This window comes from Mus musculus, chromosome 2 (assembly GCF_000001635.26).
Source record: "Mus musculus strain C57BL/6J chromosome 2, GRCm38.p6 C57BL/6J".
In the NCBI taxonomy this organism is placed as follows: Eukaryota; Metazoa; Chordata; class Mammalia; order Rodentia; family Muridae; genus Mus; species Mus musculus.
Genome location: NC_000068.7, coordinates 164,051,724 through 164,079,332, shown reverse-complemented (window position 1 = coordinate 164,079,332; position 27,609 = coordinate 164,051,724). Strand labels below are relative to the sequence as shown.

General features: G+C 47.1%; 2 protein-coding genes across 9 annotated transcripts in view; one reads left to right on the top strand and one right to left on the bottom strand.

Annotated features, from left to right (window-relative positions):
• Nucleotides 1-5,220, bottom strand: part of Stk4 (serine/threonine kinase 4) — an 81,412-nt gene extending 76,192 nt beyond the window's left edge. The window contains exon 1 of one of the 4 annotated variants that reach the window (XM_006499964.4): nucleotides 5,086-5,220. In XM_006499964.4, coding sequence (XP_006500027.1) covers nucleotides 5,086-5,120 — 35 coding nt within the window. In that variant the 5' untranslated portion in view covers nucleotides 5,121-5,220. The remainder of the gene's footprint in view (nucleotides 1-5,085) is intronic. The other 3 variants (XM_006499963.4, XM_030251913.1, NM_021420.4) reach the window with 3 other exon arrangements.
• Nucleotides 5,221-8,154: 2,934 nt separating this feature from the next.
• Nucleotides 8,155-25,795, top strand: Tomm34 (translocase of outer mitochondrial membrane 34). Of its 5 annotated transcripts, XM_006500067.2 has the most exons (8): nucleotides 8,157-8,420; nucleotides 8,631-8,866; nucleotides 12,664-12,763; nucleotides 14,289-14,441; nucleotides 18,325-18,494; nucleotides 20,520-20,667; nucleotides 24,506-24,632; nucleotides 24,826-25,795. In XM_006500067.2, exons 2-8 carry the CDS (start codon nucleotides 8,740-8,742, stop codon nucleotides 24,928-24,930), a joined length of 930 nt encoding a protein of 309 aa, XP_006500130.1. In that variant the 5' UTR covers nucleotides 8,157-8,420; nucleotides 8,631-8,739; the 3' UTR covers nucleotides 24,931-25,795. The 5 variants fall into 5 exon arrangements, 3 of the variants coding, with proteins under 3 accessions (XP_006500130.1, NP_001278084.1, NP_080272.1); XR_003953697.1 differs by lacking the exon at nucleotides 20,520-20,667 and having other exon boundaries at nucleotides 8,155-8,420; NM_001291155.1 differs by lacking the exon at nucleotides 8,631-8,866 and having other exon boundaries at nucleotides 8,164-8,420; nucleotides 24,826-25,793.
• The last annotated feature ends 1,814 nt before the right edge of the window (nucleotides 25,796-27,609 follow it).

The following is a 27,609-nucleotide window of genomic DNA, read 5'->3' as shown; positions in this document are numbered from 1 at the left end:
TCAGGTTATAACTCAGATTAGCATCAAACTCACAATCCCCCTGCCTCAGCCTCTCATGTGCTAGGATTATAGGTGTACACCACCATTCCTGGCTCCTTTAAAGGACATTAACAGACTGCTCTGTGGGAGGGATAGTTTTGTACAATGAGCACAGTCTGGACCAGAACATTAAAAAAAAATCAAATTTCAGTTCAACATCTATATGAATTTTCTAATAAGATGAGCTGCCCTAGAGTGATACAGACTGCCTTGAGAAGGCCAAGTTCTGTATGGTTGGAAAATTTATGGAAAATAAGATATCATGTGACTGAAATGCTATATAGCACACTGCATAAATTCTATGGGTTTGAATGGCACAGTTATCTCTTGGTGTGAAAGTAACACTGTTTATTCAAGCCTAAACTGGACTAGCTGACCTTTTCCCTCTAGTGGGAAAGTTTTGGCCATCTTGTCTACCCAATTAAGTTCTATAGGTAACACAAAAACAGGAAGTAGAAAGCAGACATTTATACAGAAGCAAAAGTACAAACTAACTTGACAGCAGAGGCTTTCAACAATCTCACTAAGACCCTCCCCACCACTATCAGCCACAGACCTTCCACAAGGGCCAAAAATCAAATGGGCTACTACTCAAACTCTACAACAATGGTAGACACTCATAATAAACTGGATAGGCTATAAAGCAACATTCAGATTTAAAACTCTGAGACCTCTAATAAAACATATTAGCAAAGAGTTTGCTGTGTGTGTGTGTGTGTGTGTGTGTGTGTACACGTGTGTCTTCTATACAATGGTTTCCTCAAACTACAAAGGACAACAAAGAAAAGGACAGCTCAGGAAATGGTAAAATATGGAAGCAGTCACACTATAAATTTCTTGTGCCAAAAAAAAAAAAAAAAAAAGACTTGAACTATCTGAACAATACCAATTCTTAAAAGAAATTACTTTAAACAAAAATAGAAAAATCAGAAGGATATAAAGTTAAAAATAAAATAAAAGGCTGACCACATGAAATATAACTAACACTCCCTGACCCTGTAGGGGCGAGCCTGCACAATTCTACAAAGAAATGGAGAACTACAGAGCGTAAAGCCTGGACTTGAAGATCACCAACACCCTGACATTTGGAGATTCAAAATCCGAGTGACTTCATAAAAACTCCCAGCTTCAAAACAAAGGGCTGAAGTGAAACTCCTCTTAAGCTTCAGGAGTGATATTTCTACCAACTCGAACTCTTAAAACCAACAGCTCATATGCTGGGAGTTTTTGGTAAAAGCCCCAATCATAGCTGTATAAACAATGCACAATGCCTCATTCGTGGAGAATAAACTCTTATAAACAGCTTATATAAAGGAAGATCTGATTCCCTTTCAAGTGTTGACTCTCATAGTTTTAACAAAAGCAAAAGTCGCTATTTCAGAGACCACAGAATAACAAAGGAAACTGCCAGGGCCCTAAGAGACAGTTGCAAGACTCGATAACGCTCAGACAAACTTTAAACAGCCTTCATGAGAGTTTTGTTTTGCACCTAGAGTTTTTAAAACACTTCAAACTTAAAGAAGCCATGCCAAATAAACAGGAGATGGTCAGAAAAATATTTGCTAAACAGATAAACCAATGTAAGGGCGGCAATCACATAACCTTGAATAGCAATCCCTGTGTTATCCTCCCTGTTATCCAAATAGAATTTCATTCTTTCTTTTTTGAGACAGGGTTTCTCTCTGTAGCACTGGCTGTCCTGGAACTCGGCTCTATAGGCAGGTTGGCTTCAAGCTCAGAGTTTCATCTGCTTCTGCCTTCCAGAAGAATGCTGGGATTAAAAGCATACACCACCTGGCTCATGAAAATAAAATCTCTTCTGAGATGCTAACTAGTAGGTTATCAAAAAATAAATTTCTATGGGACATTTGCTAAGTGACTGAGCCCTTAAGGACGAGGACTGTAGAACCCAAATAGTCTTGCCTTTAGTGAGCTGTGGTGACGAGGTTCGCACAGTGGTGACGTCCTATGCCAGTTTTCACTTGCTCATAATGAATATGCCTGACCAATGCAATTACACACACCAAATATTGGTGACGTTCTTCTTCTATGTCAGCGACATCCCAGGAATGGCCAGCATCCCAGGAATGCATCCTAAGCCTTCCACCACACCATTAGCCAACAGCAACTTACAGTTTAAAATCACTAACTCTTGCAAGACACCGATCCATCATTAGCCACTGAGTCACACACAGATGTCAAGCTCATGACTGCAGAAAGCATTTCCTGCACCTAGACTGCTGGGACGCACACCACCTGAACCTCTCAAGAAGACATCTGTATTTTTCCAAACACAAGGTGTTAGGAAATGATCTCTCAGATGATTAATTCTCAATCAACTATCCCATGTCAGAACTCTCAAAGGCTCAATGCATTTATGCATATTTATCTCTCTAACAGAATTTTACAGATTACAATGACTATAAAAGATAACTGAAGCTGGGCGTGGTGGCGCATGCCTTTAATCCCAGCACTCGGGAGGCAGAGACAGGTGGATTTCTGAGTTCAAGGCCAGCCTGGTCTACAAAGTGAGCTCCAGGACAGCCAGGGCTACACAGAGAAACCCTGTCTTGAAAAACCAGAAAAACCAAAACACCAAACAAACAAAGATAACTGAAACATTTTAATAGCAAAGTTGTCAAGACCAGCACCTGCTGCCTGTAATATGAGAACTCAGGGGGCTGAGACAGGCAGCCAGATGCTGTAGAGTTGTAGAGCGTTTGAGGACAGCCTGAGACACTGTGCAAGACCCTGTCTTGAAATAAACAAAAAGGGTAACTAAATTAACTGTGCCTTCTTCATGTGACTATTAAGATTCTAACTCAGAGAACCTCAGAATATGAGATTGCATCTGGAGATCAGAAACTTTGAAAGCGGAAGAGATAAGGGCACAGCCAGAGGAGAATGAAGACCACACGAAGAGGTGGGAGGAAAGGTGGTCATTTGTAAGCCAAAGACATCTGATTCCAAACTTCCAGCCTCCAGAATGGCAACTACATAAAAAATTAATTTCTGTTGCTTAAACCATCCAGGTGTGGTGCTTGTTATAGCAATCTGAACCACTTAATTCTGATAGTAAAATGCAGCAGTCCACTAGTTACAACGAATAAGGCAGCACCAATCCTCCAAGGACTCGGCCCTGCCACACTCTTCTCTCGCGCTTTACTACAGTTCTTACAATCCAAATGGTGGTCTGGCAGTGGTGGCGCACGCCTTTGATCCCAGCACTTGGGAGGCAGAGACAGGTGGATTTCTGAGTTCGAAGCCAGCCTGGTCTATAGAGTGAGTTCCAGGACAGCCAGGGCTATACAGAGAAACCCTGTCTCTGGAGGAGAGAGAGAGAGAGAGAGAGAGAGAGAGAGAGAGAGAGAGAGAGAGAGAACAAAACTATTAGTTAAATGAAGGTTTTGGGGGAAAGGAATGGAAGAATAACTGGCCTAGTGGTTACTGATTCCGTACATACAGGAACAATCTGCTAAGATGCGTATATACAAAGAAAGACCCAATGTAACAGGTAACTTCCAGAGAGACATCAGAGTAAAAAAGCTAAGCGCAAGGATTTTAAGACTAGATCACCAGATGTTAACACCCCAACTGTGCCTCTAACTATGGAGCAGCTAACAAGTGGCCTGCCTCTCTGTGCCCTGGCTTTATCCTCTTTACACTAAGGATACAGGGATATCCTCCTTATATGATAGTTGCGAAGGCTAGCTGCGCCAGTAAGGTGTACCATGTTTACAAGTTCAAAACACCAGCAATTTCCTATGGCTGAACAGGCAAGCTGGAAAGCAATGAAACAGTGCCTGCCGCCCTGCAGCATTCTCTGGCTGTAATTAATAAGTACTCCTTTGAGTGCCTCAGCACACCACACTAAGTCAAACCTGAGCCCATCTCAACAAGCTGTTTGTTTGATTCCATGTTTGTGTACTTCCAACAGACCCTGCCTCCCCTAAGAGTGCTGCCCAGGCTTTCACACACACACACACACACACACACACACACACACACACACACACCACCTCTCCGGTGCCCGGCACTCCCTTACTCTGAACACTTCCTATTTTAGTGCTCATTCTGCTGCAGGAAGTCAAATGTCTTCTCTGTGAAACCCAAGTTTTTAGCTGTGTCTGAGAGAAGCACGACTCCCTCAGGCTCTAGGCTTTTTTTCTCCAGGTGAGACGGGGAGTGGTCCAGCACAACAGCAGTCAGTTCATCTTGACCCAAAACAACTCTAGATACTTCTAGAATCTAGAGCCAAGAGAGTATCGAAACAGAATTTGAACAGGACAAAGTCTGGCTGAGCCTACTGTGTCTAAACTCTATTTATTGGACCTCAGATTACCCACTCCCGGGTTGGTGTTTGTTTGTTTGTTTGTTTGTTCTTTATCAACGTCCCAACTTTGGGTGTTGGAAGGCTGAGGACGATTTGAAAAAAAGTAGGCAGTCACTCATGAACTCAGTAATAAAAGCCATTACCGCCATCACTACTAATACATCATCCTACATGGGGCGGACACCCTGAAGCCCCTTGGAAACTCTAGCCCCCCATAACCCTTTCTCCATTACTAGAACCGTGAAACGTTGGTACTGACACAGTAAGGCAGTTAGGAGCAATGACTTGGGACAGAACCACCAGGACCCAAAATCCCCGCTCCACCCCTTACTTAGCCATGGGACCTCCAATCAATGTTTCTAACGACTTCTGCCTCGAAAGCGAAGCAACAGGGTTAAGTCCTCGCTCACCCGGCCTCAGCATTCGCCCCTACATCCTCGGGTCCCTTCTTGGGGCGCCTTCCCCGGCCTCTGCTGGGGTCTCCCCTAACTTGTCCGCACGTTGCCCAGAGAGTGCTCTCTCTAAGCAAAACCACTTCTGCCCGGGCCAGCGGACGCTCCCTCCTCTCTCGGCAGGTGCTACTGCAGCCCGGTCACCAGCCTCGCGGGTCCCTCTCCTCCCGGCCCGAGCTCGCACGCCGGGGTCTACCCTCAGCAAGCTCGCGCCTTCTCTCCTCACCCAACTCTCTTGCCTCTCAGCCTACGGCCCCTCACCTGCGCGGTGGGTTCCTCAGCTGCACGGTCTCCATGGCGCTGCCGGCAGCCGCCCAGACTGCCTCAATGCTCCATCCTCCCGGAGCCCGCCCCGCGAACCCTCCCACACTTCCGCTTTCCGCCCCTACCGGAAGCGAGAGGAGGCTGGGCGGAGCGGCGGGAGTCACGTGGCACAGTGGCGGGCGGATACAGAAGTCAGAAAGCCGAAGAGGTGCCTCTCGGGCGGCCTCTAGTGGCCCGAGTGTCAGCGACACCCTCTCCTTGACTTGCCTTTGGACTGAATACTTTCAAGCCTGACTCCTTGAGGGTTCTCCAGTTTCTCAGATGGGGAGGCTGTTAGCAAAGCACGGGCTTGATAAGTGAGTTCTTAAAATATATATATATAAATATATATATATATTTATATATATGTATATATATATTTATATATGTGTGTATATATATATTTATATATGTGTGTATATATATATTTATATATGTGTATATATATATATTTATATATATTTATATATATTTATATATATTTATATATATTTATATATATATTTTATATATGTGTGTGTGTGTATATATATATTTATATATATTTATATATATATATTATATATATATATATATATAGAGAGAGAGAGAGAGAGAGAGAGAGAAAGAAAAAGAAGTGAGTTCATATTAGGGCCAAGGGGAAAAGCCCCAAGCCCTCTGTAAACTAGGGCGCAGTCAAGAAACCATCAAAATCTCTGCTCCAAGACTGGAGAGGTTTTATTGTAGATGAGACCAAACAGCATCTGGAAGACTCCTGAGCAGAGAGAAAAAAACAGACTGGCCAAGGCCAGGGCTATATCTTCCGGGCAGAAAAAATTAGCGAAGAGGGAGAAGAGCCGGTCGGGACCTTGCTGTAGCGTAACTGCTGCGGAGGGGAGTGTGCAAGTTGTAATCTGGAACAGCCTGGGAGCATAGTGGAGGAGGTAAGGAGGGCCAGGCTGCTTTGCTACTCATAACAGATATATGTTACTAGGGACCAAGGACCCTGCAGGTTAGCTTGGCTTAAGTCTCCTTTACCAAAGGCAAGGACGATAAAGGAGTGACTCCTTTTGGTAGACAGAAACCAACAGGTTACAGAGGACTACTCGGGTCTGTCCACCAGCAATCCTTTTGTTTACACTTTCAATATTCAACACAAGCCTTCCCTTTTGGGGGAGGAATTGGGGGTTCGCTTTGGACCTGGCACACCCCCAAAAACGGAAAGATCCACTAATTTAGTCCAAAATGACAGTCTAGACTCAGCTCAAGCCGATAGGGTTATTGACAAAAATAAAGCTCAAGGGCTGGAGGGGTGGCTCAGTGGTTAAGAGCACTGACTGCTCTTGAAGAGGTTCTGAGTTCCATTCCCAGCAACCACATGGTGGCTCACAACCTGTAATGGGATCTGATGTCCTCTTCTGGCGTGTGACTGAAGACAGCTGCAGTGTACTCACATACATAAAATCAATAAATCTTTTTAAAAAAATAAAACTCACAGATTTCTGAAGTTCCGTCGCTGAGCCCTCACCGTTCTGTTTTTAGGGGCGTAGTGGGTATATTTTTAGTTTAGGGTTGTTTGTAGGGATTTGTTTGAAGCAGCATCTGTATATTCCCTGACTGGCCTGGAACATGCTATGTAGACCAGGCTGGCCTCAAATTCAGAAACCAACCTGCCTCTACCTCCTAAGTGCCGGGATTAAAGCGTCCACCACCAAGCCCAGCTCCAGTGTTATCCATGTGTATTCACTGTATTCATCTGTATCCATCTGTATTCACCCACTAAATAAGTTTTATGGTCCACAAGATGCCAGGCGCTTTCCAGCTTTCTGGAATCCTGATCCCGACATCTCAGGTTTCAGCTGATTCTCTGCCTCAGAGGCTCTCTGTGGCCTGCTCAGGTTTAACAGCCTCCACAGGGGTATTTCCTATTGTTTGCCTTCCCCAATCTCCAGGTTCTCCCAGCATCCCTCAGTGCCTACCTGCCATGCCATGCCCCCACCCCTGAACTTTAAGCCCAGAGGCTGGGCTGCCCTTCCCCCAGAGGCTCCTCCCTATATAATCCAGACACTTTGGTCTGCCCTTCTTTTCTCTCTATGCATAAGTGCCCTCCTTCTTTCTTTCTTTCTTTCTTTCTTTCTTTCTTTCTTTCTTTCTTTCCCCCTCCCACCCCCCGCCCCCCCCCACCCCCGTCCCCATGGCGACTTCCCTGGCCTCCTCCTTTGGGACCGGTGAACTTGCCCGAAAGCAGCTTCCCAATAAACCTGCCTTTACTATAATCTGGTTTAAATTGGCTCATTTCATCGGCAACGGAGAAATAACCTATCACCTATAACATCATTGTGTTTTCTTGGTTTTGTTTTAAAACAGGAGCTCAGCTATACTGTCCTTGGCCTCCAAAGTGGTGGAACTGCAGACCTCAACTTTGGATTATGTTGCTTCAATTTTTTTTTTAAGTGCATTATATTCTTTTGTGCGTATAAAAAATTTTCATCATTCTCACTCTATCCTATACAGTCCTCGAGGGTGCCTTAGACTTCCACACGTTTGCATCATCCCGCTCTTTGCTTCTTTATAGTATTAAGATCTTGACGAGCCGGGCGTGGTGGCACCCGCCTTTAATCCCAAAACTTGGGAGGCAGAGGCAGGCAGATTTCTGAGTTCGAGGCCAGCATGGTCTACAGAGTGAGTTCCAGGACAGCCAGGACTATACAGAGAAACCCTGTCTCGAAAACAAACAATCTTGACAAAAAGTATGTTTTCTCTTGGTCGTGGATTAATTGCTTCCCAGGTCCAACGGAGGGAAGATAGTCTGCCTCCTTCGGTGATTCAGCTGTCGCTTCAGCACTGGAGTGCCAGCCACCATCTTCAAACTTGTTGACCACGAGTTCCAGACAGAGCTCACGCCAAAGGCCTTGTTTCTCAACGCCCCCGCCTCCGACCCTCTTAGCTCCGCCCTTCCCTGGCCCCGCCCCTGGACAAGGAAGAGCGGCCGGACAGAGCTAAGGGCTTGAGCCCACTCTTCCGGCCGCTTAGCTCCGCCCCGTCTAGCCCCGCCTCGTCTGGCCCCGCCCCTCAGGGCCGGTCCACAGTGGGCCTTAAAGGCACGCAGCCCTAGCTTCCGGGTGGAAGCTGTTGCGCACCACTTAGCTGGGAAGTGCGTTGCTCCCTGTTTCCCAGCCCACCCGAGATGGCCCCCAAAGTCTCGGATTCCGTGGAACAGCTCCGCGCTGCCGGCAACCAGAACTTCCGCAATGGCCAGTACGGCGAAGCCTCGGCGCTGTACGAGCGCGCACTGCGGCTGCTGCAGGCGCGAGGTAGGAACCCGCCCCACGTTTCCCTCCGGGCCTGCGTCCTCCACCCGCATCCCCGCACCGGGCCTCCCGTTGGCCCAGCCTCCCTGGTTTTCCCTTCCCCGCGTCCAGCCGCCGCACCAGGCCCTCCCAGGGCTTGACCCCGCGATTCTTTCCGTCCCTGGCCGCCTAGCCGCGGCCCGGTCTACCATCACCACCCCCCACCACCCCCAGGCCAGTCGGCTGCGGGCCTTAAGGGCACGCATCCGCTGCTTCCACCCGGAAGCTGTTGCGCACTCCTCGGCGGGGAACGGAGGTGGTCCTTGTTTGCCGGCCTCCCGGGATGGCCCCCAAACTCTCAGACTCTGTGGAAGAGCTCCGCGCAGCCGGCAACCAGAGTTTCCGCAACGGCCAGTACGCCGAGGCTTCGGCGCTGTACGAGCGCGCGCTGCGACTGCTGCAGGCGCGAGGTAGGAACCCGCTCCCCCGTTTACCTTCCGGGCCTGCAGGCATCCTGCACCCGCATCGGCGCCCTGGACTAAGTGTTGATCCTGTCCTCTGGGTCTTTCTTTTCCCCGGGCCATCTGCCGCACCAGCCTCTACCACCACGCCCCCGCATATAGCTAGCGCACCTGTCCGCCCCTCATGTACTCATTTTAAAATTCAGTTGACTTTTGTATATTGACTGAATGTGGCTGGCGAGATGGGGTCCTTTCAAGGATAGAACTTCCTGGGGCCAGTTGTCTTACATTTGTAAGTAAAGGAGACCTCTGAGATTAGAACTATTAATACAAAGTAATGTGATAAGGTTGGATCCTTTAGAAAGGAAGTCATGGGCAACTTCTCAAGAGATATTTGAGATGTCCCTGAGTTGAGTGTCTAATGCATGCCAGGTGCGGAGACCCATCAGATACACTAAGCAGCATAAGCTATTAATGAGACAATTTAAGACAGGAAGTACACAAAACCTTAATTGTGTTGGTGCTTTAAACCCTCCAAAGAGTTGGGATTTTATCCCCTAATTGGAAGAGTTTTAAACAAAAGAACAGCATATTAACAATGCTCCTAACCTTTGCCCGAAGTTTCAGAAGCTTTGACATGAAGACAGCCTTGAGTCCCACTTTCTCTGAGTCCTCATTCTCATTTTCTCTCTTTCCTTCTTTTTTTATCTTAAAGATTTATTTACTATTATATGTAAGTACACTGTAGCTGCCTTCAGACATTCCAGAAGAGGGTGTCAGATCTCATTACGGATGGTTGTGAGCCACCATGTGGTTGCTGGGATTTGAACTCATAACCTCTGGAAGAGCAGTCAGTGCTCTTACCCGCTGAGCCATCTCACCAGCCCCATTCTCATTTTCTTGACCAGTGTTTGTTGCGTGGTTTTCTGTGCTGGATGTTATCTTTGTTTATCTTCACTATGACCAGATCAACCTGTAGATGAGGAATCCCAAAGAATTCATTGCCTTCCTAGGATGACACAGTGCAGATTGTTAGACCCAGAATTTGAATATAGTCATCTGATTTCTGAATCTGGTTTTATTTGTGGTCATGGGGTGGGGTTAATGTGCCAGAGGTGGCATCCCCGTGGAGCTGGAGTTACAGGTGTTGTGCACTGCCTCACGTGGGTGCTGGAAGCTACACTCTGGCCTTCTGCAAGATCAGTGTATGCTTTAAACCCCTAAACCATCTCTCCAGCCCCCTGAGTCCAAATTTTTAATCATTACCTAGACTAATTCATAAATCCTCCTTTTTAGACCTTTTATGGGTTGAAGCTATGCATGGGTACACACACACACACACACACATCCTGTTGTTTTCTCTGGAAACCCTCTTAGGCTGCTCCCACTATGTCAGTCCCACATCTTGAAGTTGCTGGGGACACTAAGGTGGCTGTTTCCCTCTCAGCCCCCTTCCCTGAGTAAAAGGCCAGAAGCTATGCTTTTGTGTGGATTTATTCTGAGACCACTATAATTAAACAGCCCTGCTGTTTAAATTTGCCAGATTTTATTTCTGTCCCTACTACGGAAATTTCAGTGTGATTATGTAGGTAATTCTCTTGGCTTCTCAGATCGGATTTCTCTGCTCTAAGGAGCACAGGGAAGCCTTGTAGCAAGTCTGAGACTCGAAACCTTCAAATATACATGCACTCAAGTACTCAGAAGAGTTGAGTGGATTTTGTAGGACCATTAACTAGAACCTTTCAGTACTGGCAAGGACTATTCAACTTACCTCTGTATTTTCTGGCCCAAGAGAAGAATGAAAGAAGTATAAATTTATTGTGTTTATTATTCATTGTTAGTATTGAATGAAGGATATCAAGTGTCAACATGGTATCCTACTTCCTGAAGCAAGTGCAAAAGGATAGGCTGTGTGATGCCCCTTGGGAAACACTTTAGTGGTCCAGTTCCTTATGCGTTAATGATACGCACTAAAGTGGGCCGGGCTTGTGAGCATTGTGCTGGCCTCCAGGGACAAAAATGAGTATGGATGGAGTTTTAGCCATTTCAAAAGCAAAATTGAGGCCAGCCTGATGTATGGAGTGGCTTCCAGGCCCCTTAGGGCTACACAGTGAAACCTTGCTCCCTAGGAAAGGGTGTGGAGGTGTCTACTTGTTATCCCAGCACTCAGGAGGCTGAAGCAGGAATGTTGTCAGAGGTCAAGGCTAGCCTTCTGCACAGACGATGGAACTCTGCCTGCCCCTACCTCGGGACTGCTGAGGCTAAAGATGTGCCACCATACCAGCAATTTGTTTTAAGTTTTGTTGTTTGTTTGGTTTTTTGTTTTTAAAGGAGGTAGGGGGATGGGTAGGGGGAGAAACTATGATGACATGAAGTCTTGTAGCTCCAGTACTTTGGGAGACTGAGGCAGGAAAATTGCTAGTTCAAGGGCAACCTGGAAAAGGTAGTGGGACCTCACTCAAAGGTGGGTGGAGGTGGGAACAACTGATTTTGATAAAATGGTGGATGCTGAATGTCATATCAAGCATAAGCTATGAAAATAATGTCTAAATCAAATATTTCAGGAAGACCTTTGGTCTATATACCTAGGAGTTACTTGGTCCACACTGTTTTCTTATGTTCTGTGTTTGCTGTCTTGTGGTATTTTAGGACCCATGCTAGTGAGTAAAATGTAGTTGACAGTATCTTTAAAATGAAAACAGGGGTTAAAGGAAAGTGCAGAGTTGGAGAGTGTGGAGGCAGAAGTGAGCCTAGGGGAAGTTAGAGGAGGAATTAATACGATCAGAATACAGTTAATGAAATTCTCCAAAAAGTGAAAATCAGGGGTCTCAGCAGGCAAAGGCTCTTGCTGAGTTCCTAGGTCCCGCGTGGGAGGAGGAGAGAACTGACTCCCTCAAGCTGTCGTCTTCTTCTTTTTTTTTTTTTTGGTTTTTCGAGACAGGGTTTCTCTGTGTAGCCCTGGCTGTGCTGGAACTCACTCTGTAGACCAGGCTGGCCTCGAACTCAGAAATCCACCTGCCTCTGCCTCCCAAGTGCTGGGATTAAAGGCCTGCGCCATCACGCCCGGCTCAAGCTGTCATCTTACCTCCATACGCATTCCTCCTTCTGCATGTGAGCTTGCATGCAGGAGCACAAGCGCACGCACGCACGCACACACAGGAGTAAATTTTAAGAAATGAAAGTGATTATAGTCACAGTGAGAGGTCTAAGCTTCTGTGCCTGGGTAAGATCATTGACTTTAGAGAAGTGACTAATGAGAAACATTATGGGGTTGTTCACATTTCTCTATTGAGGTGCCCGTAGTCCTGGCAGACCTGGCTCGGTTATATTTTTCTGGTAAAGGCTTTTCTGACTTAACTCTTGCTCTCTAGCTTGCTTGCATTTCCCTCCGACTCTGAGTTACCCCCTCGTTGAGGCATTTATTATCGTCCTTTTCCTTTCTCTATTGAGTCCCTGTGCTTTCTGTAATAAGTTAGCCACGCAACCAAGTAATTACAACAGGGTTTTCTCTCGGGCAGAAACCAGCTGCCTTATGCTTATATTTTTATCTGGTACCAAGTTCAGTGCTAAAATAAGTGATGATGGATGCTTAGTTTCCTGTGAATGGCAGAAATCTAGACTTCCCCACTGTGGTGATAGGAATGGTAAATGTGTTATCCTATATGATATATAAGCCTGGTTAGGCTACAAGACTCTGCTGCCTTTTCCCAAATCCTAGAAAGCTCCAAATATGAAGTGCATCTCTACGCCCTCTGACATCTATTTCCCAACTCATGATCTTGCTCTTCCTGCCTCCATCTGGGCAGGTTCTGCAGACCCCGAAGAAGAAAGTGTTCTGTACTCCAACCGTGCAGCGTGCTACTTGAAGGATGGGAACTGCACAGATTGCATCAAAGATTGCACTTCGTAAGTGGCCCAGGGAGCCTCTGGAATACCTGAAGGTTACTGAAGAGCAAGCCAGGTTTCTCCTCGGGAGAATCCCGCCTTCTCTCTTTTTACAGATAGGCCACTTAGAATGACAGACTCCTTGTCTTTGGAATTTGGGCTCACTGCTTCTTTAATGGTGTATGATGGGAAGTTAGAAGTAGACTATAACATCTCTGTGACTTGGCACATGAGGTGAGACGCAGTCACAGTGACTGACATGCTCGGGTGGTTTCCTGGGATGATGGTGTGAGAAGTAAGAATAAAGGAAAGAAGAAAGGGGGATAATAGATGCTAACAGGTAGTCTAAGAAGCAAAGAGAGGGTGAGGCACATCTTTCTTTTTTTTTTTTTTTTTTTTTTTGGTTTTTTTGAGACAAGGTTTCTCTGTAGCTCTGGCTGTCCTGGAGCTCACTTTGTAGACCAGGCTGGCCTCGAACTCAGAAATCCACCTGCCTCTGCCTCTCAAGTGCTGGGATTAAAGGCTTGCACCACTACGCCTGGCTGAGGCATCTTTAATCCCAGTGTCCAGTAGGCAGAGGCAGGCAGATCCTTGTGAGATGAAGGCTAGTCTGTTCTGTATCATGAATTCTACACCAGCCAGGGCTACATAGTGAGGCCCTATCTCAAAAAAAGGGGATGGGGGCGAAGAGGAAGGAAGAAAGGACAGTCTGTCAGTAATCAGGTGTACAGAGCACTGAATGGTTTCTCCTGTCTCGTTCTTCCTGCTAGCCTTTTTTTTTCTTTTTTTTAAAGATTCATTTATCATTTTATATATAAGTACACTGTAGCTGTCTTCAGATACTCCAGAAAAGGGCATCAGGTCTCATTACAGATGGTTGTGAGCCACCATGTGGTTGCTGGGATTTGAACTCAGGACCTTTGGATGAGCAGTCAGTGCTCTTAACTGCTGAGCCAGCCCCCCCACCCCCCGGGCTAGCCTTTTTTCATCTTGGCTAAGCTAGCATACATCTGTGGCTAACCCTATGTCTGATGTTGCTGTACATGCATGGAATGAGTAAGGAGAGAGGCATGCTCGTGGAGCCTGTGCTGCCTTCTTTTCTCTTTCACAGGGTGTTCACTGTGGTGGTAAGTTTACCCTTCTTCCCAGGACAGAACCCAGGTGACAACGACCGGGATGATGAAGTGCCTGCCTGGGGTCCCATGGCTAGTGGTAGCATGGATAGAATGCAGACTCAATCCTAGGCTTGTTTATTACTTCTGCTGGGCCACAGTGTGGACACATAGACACATGAAACTGAGGCCCTTGTTCATCATCTGGGCAAGAGGAGAGGGTAGAAAGATACACGTGCCTGCACATCTCATTAGTTCTCCTCTGCCTTCTTGCCTTTCCCAATTCAGTCTAAGTTGAGAATTCCCTACCTATTCTAGAGATGCTGTCTTTTTACCAGAAGTAATTCTGATATGCTGACTGCTCCAGGTGACTGACTGAATCACTGCATTGTTGGGGAAACCTGTTGGCCTAACATGTTTTTAACCTCCCGTAGCGCGCTGGCCTTGGTTCCCTTCAGCATCAAGCCCTTGCTGCGCAGAGCATCTGCATATGAAGCCCTGGAGAAGTACGCCCTGGCCTACGTTGACTATAAGACTGTGCTGCAGATCGATAACAGTGTGGCATCCGCCCTGGAAGGCATCAACAGGTAAGCCTAGTGTGCGCAGAACTTCCTCATGGAGTCAGGACTGATTTGGTTTGGTTATTTTGGGGGAGCGGTGGGGGGGGGGGGGTTGTTTGTTTTTGAGACAGGGTTTCTCTGTCCTGGAACTCTCTTTGTAGACCAGGCTGGCCTCGAACTCAGAAATCCACCTGTCTCTGTCTCCTGAGTGCTGGGATTAAAGGCGTGCACCACCACACCCGGCTCAACATAAAATTTGTATTGATTCTCTGAGAATTTTACATCATGCATCCAGATAACACTCACTTCCCAGTCCTTCCATGTAAGTCCCCTATCCATGTGAACACCCCACCCCAAAACACAAGTAAAAGTAAGATTTTTTTTCAATTTCTTATTAGATATTTTCTTCATTTACATTTCAAATGCTATCCCAAAAGTCCCCTGTACCCTCCCCCCGCCCTGCTCCCTTACCCACCCACTCCCACTTCTTGGCCCTGGCATTCCCCTGTACTGGGGTATATAAAGTTTGCAAGACCAAGGGGCCTCTCTTCCCAATGATGGCCAACTAGGCCATCTTCTGCTACATATGCAGCTAGAGACACGAGCTCTGGGGCTACTGGTTAGTTCATATTGTTGTTCCACCTATAGGGTTGCAGACCCCTTCAGTTCCTTGAGTACTTTCTCTAGCTCCTCCATTGGGGAAAAGTAAGAATTTTTAAAAAATAGGGAAAAAAAGTCTAATTTGTGTTATCTGTATCTCACTGGCCCGTGGTCAGACTCTCAGTGGCCTGTCCCTGAGATGGAACTGAGTCCTTCCCCTCCCACATCCCTGCCAGAGCTGCACTGCAACATCCTTACTACACTTGGTAAGAGCTCTTTTTGGGGAGTGAGTAGGGGATGTCACAGAAGCCTTTGTGTCCCTCTTCAACTGTGCAGTCACTGATATCACAGCAAAAGTAGCCTCCTGGCTCCCACAGTCGTGGGAGCCCAGATTATGGGCCAACTTAATGGATATGTTCAACAAAGTATATAAGGAGACTGCCCCTGCTGCTGTGTTTGACAGGTTATGTAGTATGTTCCTAAAGCAGAAGCGATGGCGCAGCAGTCAGGTGTGCTTACTGCTTTGGCAGGGAACCTGAGCTCAGGATTCTCAGCATCTACATTGGGCAGCTCACAACCACCTGTAACGCTAGCTCTAAAGTGACCTGATCCAGCCATAGTCACTGGCACGCAGGAGGACACACTCAGGTGTGAACACATCTCTCCAGTCTTTTGAGCCACAAGTGAAGCTGAGAGAAGCAATTCAGTGAGCTCAGACACAGATGGCCATTCAAAAGGTAGTTAGGTCATTAGCAAGGGAGGCAGGAGTTTAGCTGCAGAGAGTAGTAAGGGGTGCCCACGGGCATTTAATAGGTGAGCAGAGTTGAAGGGATTTCAGTCTGGAATCACTTAGGGAAAAAAAAAAAAACAGGAAGGAAAAAGTCTGCCCAGGTGAGGTCCCTGAAGGAGCCGGGGCTAGGACACAGAGCTCTGTGTGCTCTGCCAGGAGAGAATCGGGGATGCATTCTATCATGGCAGGCAGCAGGAGTTTGAGGCAACTATCTCCACCACATCGCATCTGCATTTAGGAAGGAGGGTCAATGCGATGCTCAGCCGACTTCTCCATTGTATACAGTCCAGGACCCAGATTGAGGGAGGGAGTGGGTCTTGCTCCCTCCCTGGCTCACGAAGATGCTGTTTCTGTGGTAGGTCAGGATCTCATCAGGCCACAGTTGAGGGGTTTGTTTGGGGTTTTATGAGTACTTTGCCTGCCTGTGTGTATGTGCGCTATGTGCATTCCTGGTGCCCTTAGAGGTCAAAGGAGCATGTAGGATGCCCTGGAACTTGAATTACAGATGGTTGAAAGCCATCATGTGCGTCCTGGGAACCAAACCCATGTCCTCTGTAAGAATAACAAGTGTTCTCCCAGGCCAATAATCAAGAGTAGTCATCAAGCACACAGGCAGGCAGGCTTTTATTTGGGGTATAGGAAGAATGCTTTGAAAACACAGTAGGGACTTGGGCTAAGGAGAATTGGTATAGCTGGGCCAGACAGGAAAACCTCTCCAAAGCCAAGTGAAAGACTGTGACTATGGTGTACTTTTAGTCTGTGGTTTTTCTTCTTGTAACCTAGGAATGTAGCTGTAGGAGCTTCATTCACTCATGTAGCACGTACTCTCCTGTTGGCGCCAGGTGGTGAACTCCATGCTGGAACTCCATTAGCAACATGGCCACACGGGCTGAGAAGTGAATAAGGAGGAATTAGCGGGATCTCGGGAGGAGTGGAAAATGGAAGAGGGAGTGACACATGCAGGATGTGTCCATAGGATTGGTTTGTTTTTGCAGTGCTGGGGAATCAAACCTGGTGCATTGTACATGTTAGGCAAACACCATCACTGAGCCACACAGCCACTCCAAGGATCAGGAGTGGATGTGACATGAAATAAATTCAAATGCAGAGGAGGGAGGCTACCGGAGATCACAGGCCACGTTAGCCTGCAAGTTGGAGCCCCTAAAGTGTTAAAGATTGCTGAGTGAGCTAAGATTGGCACTTAAGATGAACAATGAGGAAATGACAAGTGTTAGATTGCTTTGAACTAGTTTTATTGGGAAAATACGTTTTTGAAAATGGGATTTCTTCTTGAAGGTGCAAAGTTTATCCTTAACCAGTAGCAGAACACCTTAAGATTCAAATGTAGCGCCCAGAAGCTCGGAATACCCAAGGTACAATTCACAAACCACAAGAAACTCAAGAAGAAGGAAGACCATAGTGTGTATACTTCTATCCATCTTAGAAGGGGGGAACAAAACACCCATGGAAGGAGTTAATAGAGACAAAGTGTGGAGCAGAGACTGAAGGAAAGGCCATCTAGAGACTTGACTCGCCTGGGGATCCACCCCAAATACAACCACCAAACCCAGACACTGTTGAGAATGCCAACAAGTGCTTGCTGACAGGAGCCTGATATAGCTGTCTCCTGAGAGGCTCTGCCAGTGCCTGACAAATACAGAAGTGGATGCTCACAGCCACCCATTGGACTGAGCATAACGTCCCCAATGGAGGAGCTAGAGAAAATGACCTAAAGAGCTGAAGGGGTTTGCAGCCCCATAGGAGGAACAACAATATGAACTAACCAGTACCCCCAGAACTCCCAGGGACTAAACCACCAACCAAAGAGCACACATGGTGGGACTCATGGCTCCAGTTGCATATGCAGCAGAGGATGGCATTGTTGGACATCAATGCGGGGAGAGGCCCTTTGTCCTGTGAAGGCTCTATGCCCCAGTGTAGGGGAATGCCAGGGCCAGGAAGCGGGTGTGGGTGGGTTGGCGAGCAGGTGAAAGGGGATAGGGAAAGGGTGTTTTCCAGAGGGGAAACCAGGAAAGGGGACAACATTTGAAATGTAAATAAAGAAAATATCCAAAAAAGTAAATAAAATTTCACGCCTGGCGGTGGTGGCACACGCCTTTAATCCTAGCACTTGGGAGGCAGAGACAGGCAGATTTCTGAGTTCGAGGCCAGCCTGGTCTACAAAGTGAGTTCTAGGATAGCCAGGGCTATACAGAGAAACCCTGTCTCGAAAAACATAGATAGATAGATAGATAGATAGATAGATAGATAGATAGATAGATAGATAGATAGATAGATAGATAGATAAATTTTCACGTGTAGCAACCATGCTAAGGGAAGTGCCCCCGTGGTGTTGGATCTGAGAAAGAGTTGATAGACAGCAGATTCCTGTGTCTCGTTTAGAGCTTGGGGTGGGGGTGGGGAGATGTTCTGACCTTGTAAAGGGGCCTCCACTCCTCGGGTGTGAGAGAGGAACAGCTTGGCCTGGCCAGACACCTGTACTTCGTCCTTGCCTTCCAGAATAACCAGAGCTCTCATGGACTCCCTGGGACCTGAGTGGCGCCTGAAGCTGCCCCCTATCCCTGTGGTGCCTGTTTCAGCCCAGAAGAGATGGAATTCCTTGCCTTCAGATAACCACAAAGAGACAGCTAAAACCAAATCCAAAGAAGCCACAGCTACGAAGAGCAGAGGTGAGCTGGGCTGGGGCTAAGTTTAGAGCAGCCTTCCAGAAACTGGCCTCATGTCCTCATTGTCTCCTATGACATCATCAGGTGACATCATCAGGGTAAGGCTTCAGTTGTACACGGGATATGAATGTCCCAGCCTGGCACATAGGCACAAGTCCTAGCTCTTGTTGCTTACAGTGTTTGGGTTGCAAAACCAGAAACTTCCAACATGGCAGAATAATAGAGGAAATGTATTGGCTCACAGTTACATGTGTAGTGCCAAAACCCCCACCCCACTTTACCCACCCCTCAACTCAATAGTTAAATTAAGGTATTCCCCTCCCCCGTGTCTTAGCTTGTGTTTCCCCAGTGTCATTGGTCACAGGCTCCTATGACCATGAACTGACATTTTGTAACTGTCAGCCTCCTCCCCCTGGGACCGTCCAGCCATCCCCATAACCAGAAAGTGATCTATAGCTAGAGAACGAACATATGCCCTGGGTAACAGAAGGGTGAGGGAAAGCAGCAGCAGAGCCAGGCAAGCATAGCAGGAGAGCCTGTGCCGGGAAGCTCCCACTGATGCTCCAGGAGAGCTGACCTGGGCTAGCGAGCATCAGTTGAAACGCACAGGGAAGTGCACAGGCTTTTTATCAATGAGTGAAGGAGAGGGCACTCATTACAGGTTTTGGCAGGAAACTGCCTATGTACCCATGTGTGAGCCTGGTCATTGTTTTCCATTCTTCCTTAGAAGGAGACTGCAGCATGCTAATAAACTAGATGGCTCAGGGTACCTGACTGTTCTTTGTTCTTTGAAGTCACTGAGCCATGTGTTAACAAGCTCTGTGCTAACCACTGGAGCACAGAAGAGGGAGTTCCTGGTCTAGTGAGCAACTGGGTCATGGAGACAGTGATTTAAAGTATATGGAGGAAAAGCAAGTGCCATGGAATGGTTAGTGTTTGGGAAGTTTAAACACGGGCAGGTGCTAAAGGTAATGGCTTGACTGGACCTTAAAGGATGAGGTCATTAGGGAGGAAACTTGGAGGCAGAGACAATAGGAAGGAGCGACATAGGTATCGAGACTACCGAGGACTACCGAGAGGGGCATTGCAGAGCCCAGGGAGCGCTGAGTGCATGCATCCACCTACTGGGCTGCTTCCAAGGACTCATGTTCGTGTGTGCAGGAGTGCTCGCTGCACAGTGTTGGATAATAGCAAACCAAAACTAGAAATTACCCAGGTCACCACAAACAGGACAGGGGACAAATCTTTCCTGGAATTTTGGAAGTGAAAATGTATCAACTACAGCTCCACATATTCACAGACAAATCTCAGTAGACCGTTGAGGGGAAAGCAGCCAAGCCATGAAAGGCTCTATTGGGGATTTGTTTCTTTAAATGAGGCTCCACGGCTAGTTGCTTATAGATGCTATTGTAGCCATAGATGAGATTACACTAGATTAGACTAGATAGAGCGAGCGAGCGAGTGAGTGAGTGAAGGACTGTAAAACACTATGGTGGGGCACCTTGGGTTCCCCTTGTTCTCCGCTCTCTCCCCTAAGGGCTGGAGTGACACTACATATGGCAGGTAAAAGTAGATACTCGCAGGCTAAACACAAAACAGAGCAAGCCCTCTTCAGCCTTTCCTGAAGCCCAGAAGCCAAGCCTTTCTGTCCTCAGCCTCTCCTCAGGAACTTGTAGGCTGCTCTCCATTTGTTTATTTTCTCAGCTCTGACCTTAACTTAGCCCTTTGCACAGAGGTAGGAAACGGAGGTACTGAAGTTAAGTGGGTCATTCCAGCTACCCAGTGTCAGTACCGTGAGGAAACCTAGCTTGCTTTTTATCATGTGTGTGTTTATAAGTCTCCATCCTCTGCTAATGCAAACCTTTAATTGACTAGAAGGCATTAATTAGGGGACTCGGTAGTCAGGAAGAATGCTCCGCAGCCGTCCAGGCAGTCCCTGACTTGGAAGGGGTGATGCTGAGGAGATGTCATTGATCTCCTGTGAGCACCTGATCCATGGTTTTTTTCCTCTTCTGAATTTGTGTCTAGTGCCTTCTGCTGGGGATGTGGAGAGAGCCAAAGCTCTGAAGGAAGAAGGCAATGACCTTGTAAAGAAGGGCAACCATAAGAAAGCTATTGAGAAGTACAGTGAGAGCCTCTTGTGTAGTAGCCTGGAGTCTGCCACATACAGCAACAGGTATCTTCTTTCTGCACAGCCACTGGTTTTGGGGACTTGAGAGCATTTGACTCCCTGAAGGTTGGGATGTAGCTCAGTGGGAGAACACTTGCCCACCCTGGGCCCTGGGGGTCGGGCTGTAGCTCAGTGTACTTCCTTGCCTGAACAGACTCCTGACTGTCGAGGGGTTCGGGTCCTACTGTGTGCATTCCCACCCACCCCAAGACTGCAAACAAGGTTTTAAAGGGGTGGAGACTTAAAGAGATGCTAAAAGAAAGTCTTTCATTGTCCTAGATTTTATCCCAAAAGGTTAAGCTTACAGTGTCAACACAAACTTTCTCCCCTGCTGTCCGTCCTGTGGCTGCTTTAACTCACCTGTTTCTGACAGTTCTGTCCAGGGAGTGGGGTTAAGGTTAGGAACAGGTCTGGCTAGAACAAGAGGGAACAGTGCTGTTGCCTGGCTTAGTGCAGATCTGTGGGCCTGTAGCCAGCTCTGCATCAGGAACTGCTGTTGGGAAACCCTGAGAATAAAGTCCAGGGCATCTTCCCTGCTGTGGGGAAGTCTCCTCTACACTGATGCTCACAAGTGTCATTGACAGGCAGCGTGTATTACTGATGCTCACAAGTGTCAGCTATAGACAGCGTGTATTACTGATGCTCACAAGTGTCAGCTATAGACAGCGTGTATTACTGATGCTCACAAGTGTCAGCTATAGACAGCGTGTATTACTGATGCGTACAGTGTCAGCGATAGACAGCGTGTATTACTGATGCGTACAGTGTCAGCGATAGACAGCGTGTATTACTGATGTGTACAGTGTCAGGGATAGACAGCGTGTATTACTGATGCTCACAAGTGTCAGCGATAGACAGCGTGTATTACTGATGCTCACAAGTGTCAGCGATAGACAGCGTGTATTACTGATGCTCACAAGTGTCAGCGATAGACAGCGTGTATTACTGATGCTCACAAGTGTCAGTGACAGGCAGTGTGTATTACTGGGTCAAGTTGAGACAAATCAAGGTACTGTCTGAGCTCTGACCAGCCACTGAAATGGTAATAACAGATCTGAAATCTGCTCCTGTGAAATCGTAGTTTCTTGTCAGAGGCTTGATCCAGTCAACAGGAGGCTATGTGTAATCCACACACTTGCTACCCACATGTGCTCAGTAGTCTAGTTAGGACATCTGGGAGCTGGAGAGAGGGCTGAGAAGTGAAGCACGTTGCCACTCACGTGAGAACCCGGGTTCAATTCCCAGCAAGCACTGTATTAAGCAGTTCACACCTGTAACTTTCATTCCTGAGGACCCAGTGTCCTCTTCTGGTCTCCAGACACCTGCCTGTACACAGCTAGTATGCGTAAACACACGCAGGCACACAAACAATCTTTTCAAAAACTTTTTGATCTGATAGAAGTTCATTGTTCCTTCATAAAAACTTTGAAGATACAATGTGTTTCAGGCCAGTGAGATGACCTACCAGGTAAAGTTGCTTGCCACACGAGTCTGGCAACCTGAGTTCTGATTCCCAGAGCCCACATTTAATAAAGGTGGGAAGGAAAACCTGACTGCACAGAGCTGTCCACCTGTGTGCCGTGGCCTATGCACCCACATGAACATATCGTGCACACACATAGACAGTGTTCTTTTTAATTGAAGAAAACTTAAGGGTAAAGCGTGTTTCCAGTGTCCACACACTGACCTCCTTGTGCAGGGTCTGAGGCAACTTTCTTGAGTGAACTGTGGGAACCATCTTCCTGGGAGGTGGTACATGAGCTGTGGGAACCATGATCCCAGGAGGTGGTACATGAGCCGTGTGATCCCAGGAGGTGGTACACGAGCCGTGGGAACCGTGATCCCGGGACGTGGTACACGAGCCGTGGGAACCGTGATCCCGGGAGGTAGTACACAAGCCGTGGGAGCCGTGATCCCGGGAGGTGGTACACGAGCCGTGGGAGCCGTGATCCTGGGAGGTAGTTACAAGTAGATTCTGCTTACTGAGGTTTGGGTTTACTTCTTAAAAGTTAATAAGAGAACTTTTAGTTTTAAACTTTAGGTAGACCTCGGACCTGTGGTTTTCTAAGCTGATTGGACCAGGATCCCTCCTTCTGTTAGGCTGACTTATAAAGGGAGCCTGTGCCCACTCCTCCATGCTTGTGTCATTGGCCCCTTCTGTCCCTAAGCTCCTTGACCTTGGTGCTGCCGGACACCCATTTGCCCATACTCCTAAGAAACAAAGTATTTGTACCATATCTTGGGAGCGTTTTTTGTTGAAACACTGTTTTTAAGCGGATATGTCCGGACCACACAGTGTTCCTCTCCCTCCTGCTCATTTAAATGATGGCCTTTCCCTTGGGAGGGGTGGGGCTATGGGCAGTGCAGCGCTGGGCACCATACTGAGGGCCTCGTGCATGTTAGGCAGGCTCTGCTCCTGACCTGCACACCCAGCCTGACTTAGGTTTGTGTCTTGTGTTTGTTTTTAAGTCATGATGATGATTCCAGAGTTTGTAAGGAAAACCACTAGACAGCACAACATTTAGTTTATAGTAAGGTTATGGGGATAAAAGCTATCATTCAATAAATAACATTGTGTTGGTGGGGTCAAAGTTAAAACAAATTCTTCCTCTCTTTATTCTAAAATAAACTCTTAGAAGAGTACAATTTCAAATGTAAAAACCAAAACAACTGCAAAACATGTGAGCTGATTGCCATGAAGTAGAAGGAGAGAACCCTACAGAAGTTATTAAGGATAAAGTGGATAGCTTTGCTTTTATAATAGTGAAAGGCCTTGTGCTTTTCATGTTTATAGAAACTAAGGAGCAAAGGAAAAACTAAGTACATTAGCTACCATTTCCTTTCATCTTAACAGAAGTTAAAATTTGAGACCCAGGATTGATAAAATTATAGGAAAAGCAGCTCTTGGTAAGTTCTTCAGAGTGCCTGGTAATCCCATCGGAATTTGAGCTGTCAGGATCTCTTGATCCTCACTGCAGCAGTCTGTACTGCACTTGGAAGCAGTGAAAACCCAGCAGAGCAGGAATAGCTAAAGCAGATCATGCCATGTCTAACCATCGAGTGCTCTCATCCACTCAGCAGTAAGGGGAGATGAGTGGGCGGGGCTGAAAGGCTTCCCTCTGGTCATCAGACTTGAATGATGTCAACACACGGTATTTTCCACATTTTATTATAAGGAATTTCAAAGTACCTTGAACCCTCATCCCTCCACCCTCTGGATTCTCCTATCCCGTGCTCAGCATAGGCTCCGTCTTGTTGTTGCTGTGCTCCAGAGTGATTGCTTCCATCTTCACACTCTACCCCGAGATGCCAGCAGTGTTAACTAGTAGTTAATACGCATGCATTTGCTTTTTTCCGTCTGTTGAGGGAAGGTTTTGGGAAAGTTTTCTTTGCTTAGAGAACCTGATGCAGAATGATGAGTGGTGGTATTGTGCAGGGTCAGGCTCTAGGTGTGTGCAGACTGGCACAGAGACAACTGTGGAAAGTTTCTCATAGCCTTTGCATCTGCGGGAAAAGGTAGGGAACTGGAGAAATGGCTCGTCAGTTAACAGGACTGGCTGCTCCAGGGAACTGGTTCCAGTTCTCAGTACTACAGGGTGGCTCAGAGCCACCTCCACCTCCAGAGGTTCCAACACCTGTCCTCCACGGGCACCAGAACATGCGCACAAACATAAAGTGTCAAGAGGTGGGGAGAACTGAGACGATTGAAGGTAGAGCTACAGCACTGAGCAGGTGTTTAGCAAACCAGGTCATTCCCCAGCTGCCTCAGGCTTGCTGTGTGTGGGGGAGGGTTGGGGGGGAGTCCACAAGTGACTGAACTTCTGCGATGGCCTTTCTGCATCAGAGCGCTCTGTCACCTGGTCCTGAAGCAGTACAAGGAGGCAGTAAAGGACTGCACAGAAGCCCTCAAGCTGGATGGGAAGAATGTAAAGGCGTTTTACAGACGGGCTCAAGCCTACAAGGCACTCAAGGTAAAGATTCCCCCGCAGACACCCAGGCCTAGCTAGAGCTTTCTGCGGGTGCTGACTCCAGTGTTCCTTCTCCCAAGCCCTGGAAAAGCTCCATGATCTTGCATCAGCAGCTGTCATCTGTCTGTCCATCCATTCCCCACCCCCGTTTTTGTGTCCTCTAGGTCCCCTCCCCAACTCTCTTTCTCTTTTATAGGACTATAAGTCAAGCCTTTCGGATATCAGCAGCCTCCTACAAATTGAACCCAGGAATGGCCCTGCACAGAAGTTACGGCAGGAAGTTAACCAGAACATGAACTAAACCGTAGAGGGCAACAGGGACCCTGAACTTGACCTTCCCAGAGAAGCCAGGGCCTCCCTTGCATCTGCCCCAATGCCCAGCATGCCGCCAAGGGAGTGCAAAATCAACCCCACTTTGACTCCTTGGAGAGGTAGCAGCCTTTCACCTGACACATTTTACTTGTTCAGATTAAGTCCATTACAGACAAGCACAGGACTCTTTTTTTTTTTCTTCTTTTTTTTTTCCAGAAAGGTCCCCACTAGAGGTTTTTGTTTTGTTTTATTTTTAATTTAAAAAAGCGTGACGCCAACAGCCCTGGCCTCATTCGCTTGCTTCTGCCTGGCCCTTGTCAACACAGTCCTTGGCAACTGTCCCTGACCCAGATATGCACAGACTGGGTGCCTGTGACTTCCTCTGCCGCCATAGCTCTGCAGTTCACCTGAGTGCTGACAGGCTAGAAGTGCTTGCTCGTCCGCAGCCACAGCGGCCTGTTGAGCTGGTTCTCCAAGGCTGCCTGCCATCTCCTCGAGGAGACAGCTGCTGTCTGCACCCTGTCCTTGACACAGTGTCCTGTGTTGAGCCCCAGTGCCTTTAGTCCAGGCCCTTTGTGGGAAGGCAGAGCCTAACCCTTGGAGGCTCTGTGTTGTTGCCTTCTGTCTGAGCTACCTACGATGTTCAAAGAGCCCAGATTCCTCCTGCAATGGGGAGAGAGGCCTCCTTGAGATTAGTGTCCCTCCAGTCTGAGCAGGAACTTAACCTTTTCCCCCATAGCAGCAGCCCCTCGGGCTCCTTTGTTTTGTTTTGTTTTGTTAATATGTTGGAGTTAATTGAACTGATTTTATTGAAGTGTGTGTTGCTGTTGCATTAAAAGGTTTTCTTCTATACAGCTGGCTCTGACGCATTTGTTTATGCCTTCTCGGGTTTGCTCCTGCAACTTGGTCATGGTAACAACTGACTATAACACACAAGACAGGAAGCAAAGGCAAGCTAAATCTTATACATACTTTCTTGTACTACTGATTTTCAACCCTGTAAAAGAAGTGTTAAAATTTTAAATATTTCCTGAATAAGATTTGGGATGATCAAAAAAAAAAAAAAAAAAAAAAAAAGCCGGGCATGGTGGTGCACACCTTTAATCCCAGCACTTGGGAGGCAGAGGCAGGCGGATTTCTGAGTTCGAGGCCAGCCTGGTCTACAAAGTGAGTTCTAGGACAGCCAGGGCTATACAGAGAAACCCTGTCTCGGAAAAAAAAAAAAAAAAAAAAAAAGATATGGAATGATCTATGAAAGAAAAAGCTACTGGTTCTTAGACATTGATCTATTTATTAAATGAACTTTTAGAACAACCCAAGCATTGCGTATAGTCCAAGGGAAGTGGGATGACTATATCCAGTCCCTGCTCTCTGAAAAATGGCCCTGTGAAGACAAGAAGTTGATCAGATAGTTAAGGGTAAAGCGGCTGCTTTAGGCATAATGAAGGGATAATTAGCAGCCAGGTGTCTTGTCTGCCTCCATGAAGTTTGCACAATAGAAGGGTGAAAGTCCCCTGGAAAGGGGAGTTTGAACTGAATTCAGAAGAGACTCCTAAGAGTTGGGGGTGTAGCTCAGTGGTAGAGCATTTGCCTAGCATACACAAAGCCCTGGGTTCAAGCCCTGGCACCACAAAAAGTAAAGGCAAAAGCTGCCAACTGTGGAATCAGTATAGAGGGGCCTTAAAAGGTACTCATAGTTCTCGAGCTTCATGGACCCTGTCTCAAAACCCATCCCCATCCCATAGCCCTAAGGTTACCACTCGTTAGCTGTCTAACCAGTAGGATCTCCAGGAAGCACGTGCTAGAGACTTGGCATTGCCAAGCCAAGGTAAGGATAACTTACCATCAGCAGTCGAATGGCTGGGATGTGTACATGCCGTGAGCAGAACGGTCTCTTAGTAGCATGTGTGTGCTACAGTCCATGTGTGGACGTGAGAGAACACCTTTGTGGAGTTGTTTCTCCATCTTTATATGAGTTTCAGAGATCAAATTCAGGTCACCAGGTTTCTGTGGCGAGCAACATCACCTGGTGGATTATCTCTGGCCCACACAGTAGAGTTCTATACAGCTTTAAGAATGGCATTCCTTGCAGGAAAGTGGATGGAGCTGGGGATGGTGTTAAACAATACTGCTTGCTTGCTTATATGCGGAATCTAGATTTATCTATAAATGTGTGTGTAGAACATTTGGGAAGAGAGGGGCAGGAGGGCATAATGAAGGTGGTAAGCTAGAGCAAAGTGCATGCTTTACATAATACATGTGGTAACATATGATAAATACATTCTGACAATAATGAGAAAAATATTCTTTTAGAGATTTGTTGTTATATGTAAGTACATTGTAGCTGTCTTCAGACACACCAGAAGAGGGTTGTCAGATCTCATTTCAGATGGTTGTGAGCCACCATGTGGTTGCTGGGGTTTGAAATCGGGGACCTTCAGAAGAGCAGTCAGTGCTCTTAACCGCTGAGCCATGTCTCCAGCCCTGAGAAAAATATTAAGGTAATATTAATGGGTGAGAGGTGGGAGCTTGGACGAGCAGGATGTGTACTTCCTAGCTGGCAGTATGCTCTAAGGGAGGACTAATGAAGATGTGTGAAGTTGTCAACAACACCGGATGAGGCTGCAAGTTACATTGTTTAAACCCTAAGGAAACAGTGGGATAGCAG